This window comes from Octodon degus, unplaced genomic scaffold, assembly GCF_000260255.1.
Source record: "Octodon degus isolate 3935 unplaced genomic scaffold, OctDeg1.0 scaffold00006, whole genome shotgun sequence".
Classification (NCBI taxonomy): Eukaryota; Metazoa; Chordata; class Mammalia; order Rodentia; family Octodontidae; genus Octodon; species Octodon degus.
Window position 1 is genome coordinate 28,635,889 of NW_004524582.1, and position 13,465 is coordinate 28,649,353.

The 13,465-nt window shown below is 48.8% G+C and overlaps 1 protein-coding gene across 2 annotated transcripts; it reads right to left on the reverse strand.

Annotated features, from left to right (window-relative positions):
• Nucleotides 1-652: 652 nt before the first annotated feature.
• Lyar (Ly1 antibody reactive) lies at nucleotides 653-12,428 on the reverse strand. 2 transcript variants are annotated; one of them, XM_023724325.1, is made up of 8 exons: nucleotides 12,303-12,428; nucleotides 11,694-11,808; nucleotides 7,617-7,724; nucleotides 7,427-7,513; nucleotides 3,352-3,778; nucleotides 2,980-3,066; nucleotides 1,490-1,575; nucleotides 653-913 (listed from the first exon to the last, which is right to left on the reverse strand). In XM_023724325.1, the coding sequence occupies exons 1-8, from the start codon at nucleotides 12,422-12,424 to the stop codon at nucleotides 797-799; spliced, it is 1,149 nt and encodes a 382-aa protein (XP_023580093.1). In that variant the 5' UTR covers nucleotides 12,425-12,428; the 3' UTR covers nucleotides 653-796. The 2 variants fall into 2 exon arrangements, with proteins under 2 accessions (XP_023580093.1, XP_023580089.1); XM_023724321.1 differs by having other exon boundaries at nucleotides 655-954.
• Nucleotides 12,429-13,465: the final 1,037 nt, after the last annotated feature.

Below are 13,465 nucleotides of genomic sequence, written 5' to 3' on the forward strand. Positions count from 1 at the left end.
TCCCATCCCAGTCCTGCTTCCACATGCAGGACAAAATACAACAGTACTAGAGTCAGAGAGAGAGCTCAGAAGAATAAGCCAGGCAAGTGCAAGGTCCTGAGTTCAATCCTTGGTATTGAAAAAAAAAAAGAAATACAACAGGTACTGGCTGAGCAAGGTGATGCACACCCGAAGCACTGGCTTTGCAAAACCCTGGGGGTGCAATCCCCACAGCATGAGGAAGAGGTGGCCCTGGCCTCGCCTAGCCCAATACCAGGACTCAGGCTAGCCAGGCTGGAGGATTCTGCCCAGTCAGGGATGGCCACGCCCTCAACGCTGAAGAAAGCGCCTCATTGCAGGAAGAAGGGCCACAGTGTGAATGGGGAGACTGTCATGGAGGCTTCTCCCGAGAACCAGAACTCCCGACCAGCTTGTCAAGGCCACGGCTGAGCCACACACTTCAATGGGCATGCACACTTTCACGGTAGAGAAACACACACAAAACAGTCTGACAGAAAGGTAAAGAAGCAAGACGGTTGAACAAATTAGATCAAAGGAGGAATTACTGTTTGACTTGTCACTGTACTACATTTAGAAAAAATTTCCACAGAGAAATATTATTTTTAAAAGTACAACAATTTCTGCCACATGATTTGGGATTTTGGACAAGAATATATTTATTTTTTCATAAAAGTTCTAACAAAAATATATTTTTCCTTAACTTAAAAATAGAGCTTTAGAAAGCAAAATTGAGGTTGTTATAATTCATTACACATCTTACAAATAGCACTGAAAGGAAGACGCCAACACAACGGATTTAACTTCTAAATGCTGAAGTCATCATTTCAGAAGCTTGACTTTGTCCTTTAACAACCGGAAGCTGGGGTTCTTGCTGATTTTCTTGTTGAAGATGACCAGGAGCTCCTCCTCCGACCTGTGGCAGTCATTTGTCACGGTGTAATACTGAGCCAAGACCTTTACAAAAAAAAAAAAGCAGGACCAAATAGGTACACTTGTCCTGGAAATCACCTTAAGTGGTTCTTTGTTTAACTCAGGGGCAGGCACAAAGAAAGAGGAAACCTCCGCACTGCAGGTTACCTAGCGGTCATTATCTTTCCTTCTTTTTTTTTAATTTTGTCTTTTTGAGACAAGGTCTCACTATAAAGCCCAGGCTGGTCTCAAACTCCCAGCGATCCTCCAGCCTCAGCCTCCCGAGCACTGGAACTAGAGGAGTGCGCCACCACGCCCAGCTGTCATCTTTCAAACATAATGAATATTCAGTAAGTAGAGCCTCTCTTCAGTCTTTAAAGCAAGTAGAGTATCTGGGAGCGGCCCCAGCTGACAGCCGTGACAGGACCGGCCCAACTCCTGCCCTAGACTGAGGGGGAAGCAGTCAGCCAGGCAATCACAGACACTCTCTCTCCTAAGGGATCGAGGTTAAAACCAGAGGTGCACGTTAGACATCAGTTCCGTCCAGCCACTCCACACCAGTGCCTGTTCGCACGCCTACCTTCTTCCTCAGCTTCTTGACCGACACTTCATTCTCCGGGGCCTGCCTCAAAACTGCCTTAATGGTTCCCTTCCAGTTGAATTTACCTACAACATAAAGGATTCCACATGAAGGGCACTCTAAAGTGCAACCAACTGAATGACCTGATCCTGAGGCAGGGTGCTGATGACTGTCACACTGCCTGCCTTTGTCCGTCCCAGAACAGGGGTCTCGAGGTACTGCCTACCCTCCCGTTTCTCACAGTGAGAAGTGATGCAGGCACCACAAGTACCACGGCCAGACAGCACCCCATGCCAAGGCCACTTGCGTCTCAGGGACCTAGCACCAGGATGCAGCCGGCGGGGCGGTGCAGGCCCAGCCAGGAGATGGAGAGAACAGAAGTCATTTTGCCTTGGGTGAGAGAGGGGACAATCACCAGGACTTGTCCTGAACGGAGAGGGATCAAGCACCAGGAACTTTGGGAAGGCATCATTCCTCCGTCCTCACGCTAAGCAGAACTAGGTATCTGTCTGAACCTACATGGACAACCACCTTGGGGCAACGTGGAAGGTGTCCAGGATATGTAAGGGTGCTCAAGGCTCAAGTATTCCTTCTGACTGCACAAAAATCTACAATTTCAAAAGAATTTAGTATGTAAAAACGCACTGTGTAAACATGTAGGACAGGGTTATAAGCCAAGGGATTTAACAGAGAGGGTTATAAGCTAAGGATTTAACTCAACCCGGCCTGTCCCGCCCTCCACTGCAGTCTCCCCACTGGGCGTGGGACACAGAGATGAGGACTGGCCACTTCAGCAGGGGCAGCTCTGTGGGAGAGGCTACCTGACGAGGCCACCGGGAGGCTGGGGCCTGGCTTCCTGTAGCATGCAGGCAGCAGCCAATGGGCAGGGCACAGCTGCGCCTGCCTCGCCCTCGGGGAAGCCCTGGAGAGGACAGGAGGCAGGAACTAGAGGACTGGGGCTGCGAGAGGACACAAGGCTGCTGGAAGCCATTCGAGGGTCCTCTCTAGTCCCACAGGCAGCACACTGCTGCAGGCTGGACCTACAGGGTCCCCTCCAAGCCCATGGTGGCTGGGTCCCTGCTTGGCACTGGAGAGCCTTTCAGATGCGAGGCCTGGGGGAGGTCTTCTCAGCACTGAGAGGCACCCTAGAAAGGGAGGGATGGGGGACACAGGCCTCTCTTCTCCCTCCTTCACCTCCTGGACAGGGAATGAACAGCTCCACTCCATCCTGACTCCCACTGCAAGGGGCCACCTCACCACAGCCCAGCCAGACTTCCGACCGCCGCCCCAGATACATCTCTCTCCACAAGCTCTTGGGTACTTGCCACATGACCGAGACACGGATACGTACACCTGCGGCCCAGACGCTCTCTTCCTTACAGACAGGAACACGGCCCTGTGGCCCCACCCACCCCAAGCACTAGCACGCAAGGCCCGCCACATGGCCATCTCTGGCCCCTTCTCCATCTTTTCCAGTGCTGGTGAAATACCTTTAGCAGGGGCCTCCTGGTCTTCTTGTTCTCCGTCCTCAGAGTCTCCTGGGACTGTCACCTTTTTCTTCTTAGAATCCACTTCAACTAAGTATTTAGAAAAATGTAAAACGAACCAGCCAGTCGCTGAGTGAGAGCCTTGTTCAAGCAGCGCACCAGCCCCCTGATCCCCCGGCACCCCAGCACGGAGCCACGTCGCCCGCACCCTAGCCAGGCGTGGCATCGAGGTCACCGCCTGACCGAGTGCAGCTTCTCGGGCCCAGAGCTTCTGCTTGCTGCCCTGCATGGCTCCAGAGCAAGGTCAGACAGGCTCTGGGCCCAGCTCGCAGCATGACGTCTGGTCCCAACCCCAGTGCTCGCTCCACTGTGTACCTTCCGAGTGCTTCCGCTTCCTCTTCCGCGGGGCGGGCTTGCTCTCATCCTTGGTGGCCACAACCTGGTCCTCCTCCGCCGCGTGCTTGCCCTGGCCCTGCTTCTTCTTTCCTTTCTTCCCTGCTGAGCCGTTGGCCTTTAGGGCCTCCTCCCTACCCGCCTCCTGTTGCATCTCTGGCCCCTTCTTATGCTTCTTAGGCTTCTGACTCTTGGAATTGCCTTGGTGATTTTCTAATTTCAGTTCTTTCTTTTCTTTTTTCCTGTTCTTTTGTCGTTCTTCCTTCTTTTCTCTTTTGTTCTTCTTTGCCTGTGTCTGCTCTTCTGCGGGGCCATTTGTGTGAGATGGGGGAAGCTTGGCGGTGACTTCCGCGGGTGGCTTGGCTCCCTGCTCGGGGGGCTGCTGCTCCTGCCCCTTACTTCCAGGCTCCTTAATGAAAAACACCCAAGAAAAGTGTCAATGTCCACTCTCACAGTGGGAACGCGAATGCTCATCTCACTTCACCTACCTACAAAATGCGAGGCTTCGTGACTCACCCTTTAACAGCCTAGGCCCCCAACTGATACAGCAATAAAAATCCACAAGGGAAACTCTTCCCCCAGCCCACACCCCTCTCTGCACCAAGCATATGTTCAGATAGTTTCACTTCATTGGTGAATGAAAGAACGGAAAACCCTCATGCTGCTTAAGACAGATCTGAATCCACTCACCATTCAGATTGCACCTGGATGGGAGAGGAACACAACACTCAGGTGTGGAGACCACCAGGCCGTCTTGCAGGCCTGGGCCCAGGGGACTCGAACAAGCCGCTCACTGCCCACGCACATCCCTCCCCTGTGTCGCACAGCTGGCGTGCAGACAACACAAGGAGGCAGGGCTCAGCATGGTGGGTACTCAGCGCTGTGGCAAAGGGCTCTGGGAAGTACCAAACACCCAGCAGAAGCACAGTTGTCACACCACCTCCCAGATGCTAGGGGACTGTCACAGTGTACAGGGACAGCAACTGGCTGTCGCCAGGTCGGTGTGCAGGCGCAAGGTCTAAGAGCCAGGGCCTTGGGGCGGTGGCTAGGTCCGTGAAGGTGCCATCCTTGGGGGGACTACTGCTGGCCTCTGAAGGACCTCAGGGTAGTCATTATGAAAGGGCAAGCCTCGCCTGTCTTGCCAGGAGCTCTCTTCCAAAAACATCCCCACTGACATCATCTGCTGTGAATACGTCTGGGAGTTGGGGATCCAGCAGAGGCTGAACAGATGAGTTTGCCCAACCCTAGATTTCCAGATTCCAAAACAAGCTAAGTGACCTCCTTTATCTATAAAGCACCAAACTTAAGTATATTTTTCTTATAGCACCAGAAAATAGACTACTATAAAACCAAAGAAAAACTCAAAAGCTCTGTGCACTGGCACAAGACAGGCATCTCACCTACCGTGCTACCTAACTAGGATCAGCACCTCAATGCTGCATGGAACAGTTACTCCAGCACGCTCAGCCCTGTTCCCCACCGCACGCCAAGCCCTGTATCCCAGCAGAGGAGACAGTGGCCGCTCTGGGTGCCAGAAACCTCCAGGCTGTGGCACTTCAGGTCCTGCTCTGTTTGTCACCAGCCAGATGTCCTAGGCAAGCAACCACAGTCTTCTCGGAAAGGACCAATGGCTCCTGGCAGAGTGAGAGACATCCTCACTGCTCAATGCCTGGGACAGCAGCACAGGAAATGGGTATGCAGCTACACTGTTCCAGTTTCCTCAGAAGCTGATCACAGACATCAAACTGTAAAGACTCGGGAAAGAAGACCCAAGGAGAAGCCAGAAATGGGCCCAGAAGGGAGAGGGGGGAGCGGCTGCATGCTCACCCTGCAGTTCTGTATCTCCTGGTGAGATGCCACCACAGTGTGCCACCAGCTGCCCGTTACCGCAGTGCCACCCAGGGCAGCGCTTAGCGGAAGGCTTCACTTTGGCTTGTGGCTCTGGAGGCTCCAGCCACAGTTGCAGGGCCCCACTGCTCTGGGCCTGCAGGGCACACTCCTCAGCGTTGCCAGAAAGCAAGGAGCAGGAGGCGGGGCCAGGACCCTTGCAAGGGCACGAGTGTCCCTGCGAGCCAAGGCCGAGGCCCCACCTCCCAAAGGCGCCTCCCACCTCCCAAGGGTGCCAGCTCAGGGACCGGGCTGCTGCCACAGCCTGCCGGTGCCTCGCTGCCACTCAGCTGAGACCACATCTCCAGGCAGGGCCTTGCCGCTCCCTCCAACCAGCCCTGCCAGAGCTGCCTCAGGAACAAGCAAGCCGACCCTTGCCCACCTTGCCCCTGCTCCACTGTGGCCCTCCCGAGGGACACCGGCCGCCGTGTGCAAACTCCTCGCCAACACAGCGCCCTCCCTTCCTGTCTGCCCCCGCTGCCTGTCTCTGCACAGCTCCTGTCACACTGCTGCTTCGCCCACTGGGATACAGCTCCCCGGGGGCCGAATGATGGCTGCTGACAGGAACACCTGCAGGCCCCAGTGCTACTGTGAAGGAGCCACACAGTGGACCAAACCCCGCCTGATGCCTGGCACAGCTGGGGAGGGAAACGTCGGGGACGTGCAAGGAGCAAGCCATAGAACCCCTGCTCTGTAGGAAGGGTTCACGCATTGGGCTAAGGCACAGGCACAACAGCAAACAACCACAGAGCGGACTCCAAGTCACCTACCTCCAGCCTCACCCTCCCAGGGCACTGGGACTGCAGCTGCACCACCAAGGCCAGCTTATATTATGGGATTTTACTTACTTGCTTACTTTTTCTTATTGAGGTAGTGGGGACTGGTACCTCTGTACTGAGTTAATCCCTGGCCCCTTGTATCTTCAGATAGGGTCTCACTAAGCCACACTACAGTCCTGTCAGCCTCTCAGGGAGTGAGGGTCATGGGCCACACCACCATCTCCAGCTATTTTATGTTTGTTTTTTTTTAAGTGCTCATGACTTCAAAAGATCTCCAGGACCAGCCAGATAGCTGGCTGATCCTTGGAACCAGGAGCCACGCCAGACCTGGCCCCGGGGCACGCTGGGACATCGTTGAGACTGGGCGTCATGGCATGAGCCTGTAATCCCAGCACTTGGGAGACTGAAAACAGGAGGAGCACTCTGAGTGTGATCTGCGTAGTAAGACCCTGTAGACCCTGTACTAAATACGTAAAAAAAAAAAAAAAAGAAAAGAAAAGAAAAAAGAACTCTAAAAGGAATCTTAAATAAGCTTCCAAAGGTCCAACTCGTATGTTCTGCAAGAGGCTGACGCTGGACATGTTGCCAAGATGAACTTTCACTCTGGTCCCAGTTTGCTGCTACATTATTTTCTCTACGAAAATAACTTCCAGTTATTTATGTAAAATAAGGTCAGGCAGCAAAAAGCAGCCCTCAGATGTAGAACTTGGATGCAAGCTCCAGAGGCAGCAAAGTGAAGCAGGTGGGCAACGTAGTTACTCGAATGGAACCAAAAGCGAGCCGAGTGCCAGGCAGGGGTTCTCCGGGAGCACGCAGACCTCCCACAGCCCTCCCCGCTCCACCGAGGACCACCAAGCCACACGTTCTCGTTTGATGTTTCTGCTCGTCACCAGTGCCACTCCTGACACAGATTAGCAACTTGGAGTTCGGAGGAGAAGCCATGTACCTGGAATGACACGCCTGGCAAGCAGCACAGCAGGACTGCAGCCAGGTCTGTCCTAAACCCGAGGCTCTGCCTTCCCAGTGCCCTCGATGTCACACTTCTGAGCTGGTCATTAGCTCAGCTGGTACCAGGATCACACATTGGGATCCAATATGTCTTTCTCTGCACAGTAAGAAAATGTTTTCTCTAGTGCAGTTTATTCTGTCCAAGAAACAAAGGCCCAAAGTGGTTCTTTATAAAGGAAGGCCGTCTTGGCATGGATTTAGCTCAACGGCATAAGCACCTGCATGGCAAGCACAAGGTCCCAAGTCCGATTCTAGGTACCAAAAATAAATACATACATACATAAAAAAGAAGGCTGTCTTGGCCTCCAAACGGCAGACATTTGCTTTTCATTATTACTAATGGTGCCTGCCACACTGCAGATCTAAAACGGGATCTAACTTACACTGCTGCTGGAAGCTTCAGAGAAGATGCTCCACACCTGCTCCAGAATGGATTCACTGTAGACTTTTAAGCTGTTCTTCATCCAGTTCTGTAAGCAGCAAAAGGAAAAAGAATATTGCTCCTTCTGCTGGTACACGCAGCGCAGTCACCGACAGTCCCGGCCTTCCCCCCAAAGCCAATCAAAGGCATACCTGAAATTTCGCCTTTTTCCGGGGCACATTGTCAAAAGCACTAATTTGCTCTAGAAGTTCTTTCACTTTGGGGCTGACATTAGGTTTCTTAATTAACTCATTAATTTTCTACAAAAAAAAAAAAAAAAAAGTAAAACAAAAAAGAACATTGTAAGTTTCATGACTGCCAAACTCAGGGTCTTCCTAGGGCCAAGGGACTCACGCATGTTTGAAGTGCAGATTCTGTATTATGTCTAAGCTTAAAAACACCGAGATCAGCTATTATTCATGATACCCTGGCCAGAACAGTTGGGCAGCGAAAGGAATGCACGGTTTCCTAAGTGGAAAGGCTGAATGAAGTAAAATGATCTCTGCTCACATATGACAGCTATGTAGAAATGTGGTCTCAGACACAGAAAGCCATAACGATTTCATATGAAAAGTACTGGGAAGTTGGAAGACATAAAGCTATCTCTCAAAAATCAAGCTGCACTTTCATACACTAAGAGCAATTCAAAAAGAAAATTATTCCATCTGCAGAAACATCAAATAGAGCAGAGTAAGCTAAGTGTGGCAGCGCGCACTCGCGCGTCCAGCTACTTGGGAGGCTAAGGCCAGAAGAATCGCAGGCGAGCCCAGCTAGCTCCGACACCTCAGCAAGACCCTGTTTCAAAATAAAAGCAAAAAAGGGCTGGGGGCTGGGAATGCAGCTCAGTGAGGTCCTGGGCTCAATCCCAGGACTATGAACAAAACAAAACTCAATAGATTAAGAAATAACATAACCAAAGAGGTGAAAGACTTGTACAGTGAAAACTGCAGAGCACAGTGAAAAGAACTTGAAGAACAACATCCATCCCGAGCTCATGGAATGGAATACTTCATAGAGGTAAGTATCCTATGGATTTAGTGCAATTCCCAGCAAAATTCAGTTTATACAGACATTCTTTGAGAGAATCCATCTAAAATTTATATGGACTCTTCAGGGACTCCAGTCAAAGCTATCTTTTTTTTTTTAATTTTTTTTTAATTTATTTTTATTTATTACATTTATTTATTTTGTGTGTGTGTGTGTGTGGCCAGCTCAGCCCACCAGGGGGCGGGGCTGGCTGGCATGTGGTGCTGGAGGATTGAACCGTGGTCCTTGCGCTTTGCCAAGCTTGTTTCAAGTAGGTGCTTTAGACCACTGAGCCATCTCTCCAGCCCCAGTCAAAGCTATCTTGAAAGGAGAAGAGATCTTAATATCAAAACTTACTACAAAGCTATAATTCAAACAGTGTGACGACAGCCCCATAGAGACATGCATACGGGAGCACAAATGATCCCATGACTTCTGACACGGGCATTAAGTCTAGTCAATGGAAGAAAGGAATATTTTCAACAGACAGTGATGAGAAAAGCACATATTTACATGAAGAAAAATGAAGATGGGCTGGCCAGAGAGCTCAGCAGACTAAAGCCTGCTTAGGCAGATGCAGGGGACCAGGGTTCGGTCCTCGGCATGCTGTGCAGACCCCAGAGCGCTGGGACAGCAACTGAGACTGGGCGTGGTGGTGTGAGCCTATAATCCCAGTGCTTGGGAGGGTGAAAACAGGAGGATCTCTTGGAGTCTGATCGGTGTAGTGAGACCCTGTACACCCTGTACTAAATACATTTTAAAAAATTTTTAAAAAAGGTGAACTCTTACTTCCCACTACATACGAAAATCTTCTCAAAGTGAATCAAAGTTCTCAAAACTTAAGAGGTAACCACAGTATAAATGCTCAGAAGAAAGCACTAACACTATAAACTCTTGTAAATTCAAGACATCAGTTTTTTTACATGACATCAAAAGTACAGGTAACTGAAAATGAAAAATGAATTGGACTACCACCGACACTAGCAACTGAGGGAAAAGCCAACCCATAGGATGGGAAAAAATATTTGTATAGCGTATCTGATAATATACAACGAGCTCCTATAATTCAACATCAGAAACAACTAATTTTAAAATGGGCAAAGAACTAGACACTTCTCCAAAAAAGACACAGAGATGGCTAATTTCATGAAAAGATGCTCAACATGACAAGTCATTAGCCACATGCCCAGCAAGAGAGGAATGGGTAAAAAAAGATGTGTGTTTTTTATACAACAGAGTACTACTCAGCCATAAAGAAGGATAAGCTCAAAATATTTCTAAGTAAATGGATGCTCGTTGAGGCCATACTCTTAAGTGAAATAAACTGGATACACACGTGTAAATTTCACATTGTCTCCCTGGTATAACAGACTGAAAGAGTAAATAAAGACCAAAATGCATAAGTGGTATTGTAAAACAGGAAGAAATTATTAAAAATGAAAGAGGAACTAGGGAAGGAGTAGGTAGAAAGGAAGAAAGAGAAAAGGAAGAGCGGTTGGAGGAAAAAAGAGGATCATGTACAGGTACAAATTCCTCATGACGCATATGATCATTATGTATACCTAAATTACACCAATAGGCAATAAAAAAAATCAGAAGAGGGAAAAAAAAACCCCAGATCATTAGGAAAATAGAAAGCTAAGCCACAAGCAGACACCGTGTCACACCCAGAAGGATGACCATTACTGAGTAAAGGGGAGAGAGAAAATTACAAGCATTCATCAAGGTGTGAAGAAACCGAAGCCCTGTGCATCACTGGTGGGGACAGAAACGCCGCAGCTGCTGCGGACAACAGCAGATTCCCCGAAACATCAGAGGTACTCCACCACACGCAACCTCATTCCTGGGCAGACGCCCAGAAGAACTGAAAGTAGGTATTCAATAATTACATGTAGCACACCCATGCGCACAGGAATGTCTTCCCCAAAAGCTGAAAGTTCAAGCAAACTAAGTGCCCACAGGCAGACAGAGAGATTAACAACATGTGGTCTACACACAAATGGAACGTTTTCTGCCATACAAAGAAAGAGAAATTTTGGTGGATAGCCACCAGTGAGACATGTCATGTGAAATATGCCAGTCACAAAAGGACAGAAAGGGAGTGATTTCGGAGAGGGTCCTCAGCTCGGCAGACACATGGAGATTCCTGCTCAGCGGGTCCAGAACTTCGGCATGGGACGATGAAGTTCTGGACTGGCTGGCAGTGATAGCTGCAGAACAGCATGACTGTGCTTAGAACACAGAAGTCATCATGGGACTAGAGACGAAGCTGAGCATCAGCATAAAATACTATCGAGTTCTAGCAAATAAACAATCAAACAGCAAGAACGTAACAGAGGTAAAAGTAAAACTAGTGACCTAGAGCAACTTTTAAGCAATCCTAGTGAAGGCAGAGGGAGAGCCGTCATTAAGGCTGGAGAACTGTCAGGAGGCAGGAAGGGCGGTCACCAACGAACCCACCCAAGATAAGCGGGAAGTTAGACAAACACAACACAGGAAGATGTTCCTGGACAGCAAAGAAATGAACCTACACATAAGCAGACAGAAAAGAAAGGACGCAGGGTCCAGACAGGGATGAATCAAAGCTCCTAAGGCACTCATGCAGAAAAACAACAACCAAAAAGAGCCAATGACACCCTGGAACTCTTTTACCTCTCAGCTCGACATAGGTTTCATGGCTTCCACCGTTTCTTTGCACATATTTTCATTTCATTCTAGTTAAGTGGGAAACTTAGTTATATTAATGAAAACGTCTAATTTATTCGATTCTGACAACAGATATGATTAGCATGGTTTGATTTATACAGTTCTAGTATCACTAGGAGAAATAGATTAGATAGTTTCTATTTGGCTGAGCAGGCGACAGAAAGCTAGTGAAAATTCTTTTTTTTTTTTTGCCAGTACCAGGAATCGAACTCAGGACCTTGTTGCTTGCTAGGCAGACGCTTATGCCGCTGAGCTATCTCCCTGGCCCAGAGAATTCTCAAATAATTTTAAGAAAAATGTACATGAAACACAAAATGTACCATAACTGTATGAACATTAGAAAATAATTTTTAAAAAGTTTTACTCCAACCTTAGTCTGTCCTAAGCTAGCCACGACATTTCTGGGACTTGTCTGCATGGACGACATTCTCAGATTCTGAGATTTCTAAAGAAATCGGAGGGGAGTCCCGAAGCGAGATGGCCTGGGGAGACGCTACCTGAATCCACGCCTGCTGCTTCACGTCACCTTTGTGGGCTCTGCCTTCGTAGCCTTTGCCGCCGTACTTCTGGTCTTCACTTAGGCACTTCACGTGGTTTTTGTAGTCGTCGCCCCTTGGAGTGATCGGAAGGCCCGGTTAGCTGGCGCACAGGCCGCAGGCTGACCAGGGCACACGCCGGGCCGCTGTCTGCGCTCCTTGGCTGTGCCCGGGCAGCACGGGTGCCTATGCTCGCCTTCTGGCAGGGACTCCATCTGTTCTGCACACAGCACACACCAGGCCTGCTCTACAGAGCTCCTCGGCTCCTAGGCGGGCCCTGAGCGCTCGTGACCCTGGGCCTGTGACCCTGGCAGAGGTGGCCATTACGCATGACAGCTGCCCAGGGCCGCTGTCTCATCCTTTGGTGCAGAAGCCACCATGACCTCCTCCCCTCATGCCTTTAAATATCAGACCATCTCATAAAGCCTTGAGAGAGAACCGCACTAGCTTTAGTGAACAGACCCGGCAAGGCATCTTCCTTAGCCTCCCTCCTCGGATTTGCCCGTGGGGCCAGAACCTCCCGAACGGCTCTGCACCTTCACTGTGGATGGACAACTACGCGGGACTCACCAGAAGTCTTTTCCGCAGTCGATACAAGAAAGGCATTCACAGTTTCTGCAGGCAGACACGTGCTTTTCCACTTGTATCTTCTTCACTGATTCACCACATGCATTGCATGTAAAAAATACCATCTTAGCTAAATCATTAAATATTCTCTATCCAAGATCGGTTTTGACTTGTCCTAAGTAAAACAAAAACAAGAAAAAGATTACTGGTATCATAAGCTGAAACTTCTATTCCCAATAAGTAATTCCGACGGCTTTTTTCATATTAATTTCAACTATAATTTCCCATGAATACAAGAGATTCCAGTGTTGATGAGCAGCCTGTGTAGAACTCCATGACCCATGTAAGTTAAATTCTCCTTAGTGAGACAGGCTAACGTTGACTGAGTGCGTATTTACGCGGTGCCGGGCATTATTCTAAGAAATTTATCCCAATTAACTTACTTAGCCTTCAGAGAAACCCTGTGAGGGAAAAACTATCATTGTTCCAAGTCTACATAGTGCATGCCTGTATCTGGAACTCTGAACAACAACTCTGAAGATAGCAGTATCACAACCATTGTTGATTTCCTGTCATTTTTGTTTTGGAATTCTCTATCGTTTTTATTTAAAAGTAACTGGGACATAGAGAAATTAAGTCACCTGTCCCAGGAAACAGTAATAGAATCAGGATTTAAACCGAACAGATTAGCTGCACTATTTATTTTACTTACTCTAATATCTTTCAGTTCTCCTCCCTCCATTCTCACCATGTATAATAGATATACGTGAAACTAATAAAAAGCATTGTAATTTACGTGTGCACTGAAAACTATTCCAAGTGCCCACATAGAATAAGAAAAGCACCAGGGGAAATTGAGCAAAGTTTAGAAAGTGGAAAAAATAAAAAGACTAAAATCAGTCTGTGTCAGTCAGGCTTGGTACTGAACTGTCCTCCCAGCACTTGGAAGTCTGAGGCAGGAAGATCCCAAGTTCAAGGCAGTCTACACTACACCAGAGACACTGTATCAAAAAACCAAACCAATCCAAAATAAAACTTTCCCATAGGTACTAGAAACGTTCAGAGGGTCGTCACCATGTAGCCACTGTGGTGAGAACGAGGGCTCCCCTCAGCCTCAGGGGACTGCGGTAGATGAGGAACCGTCCGCATAGGATTCTGGTCAAATG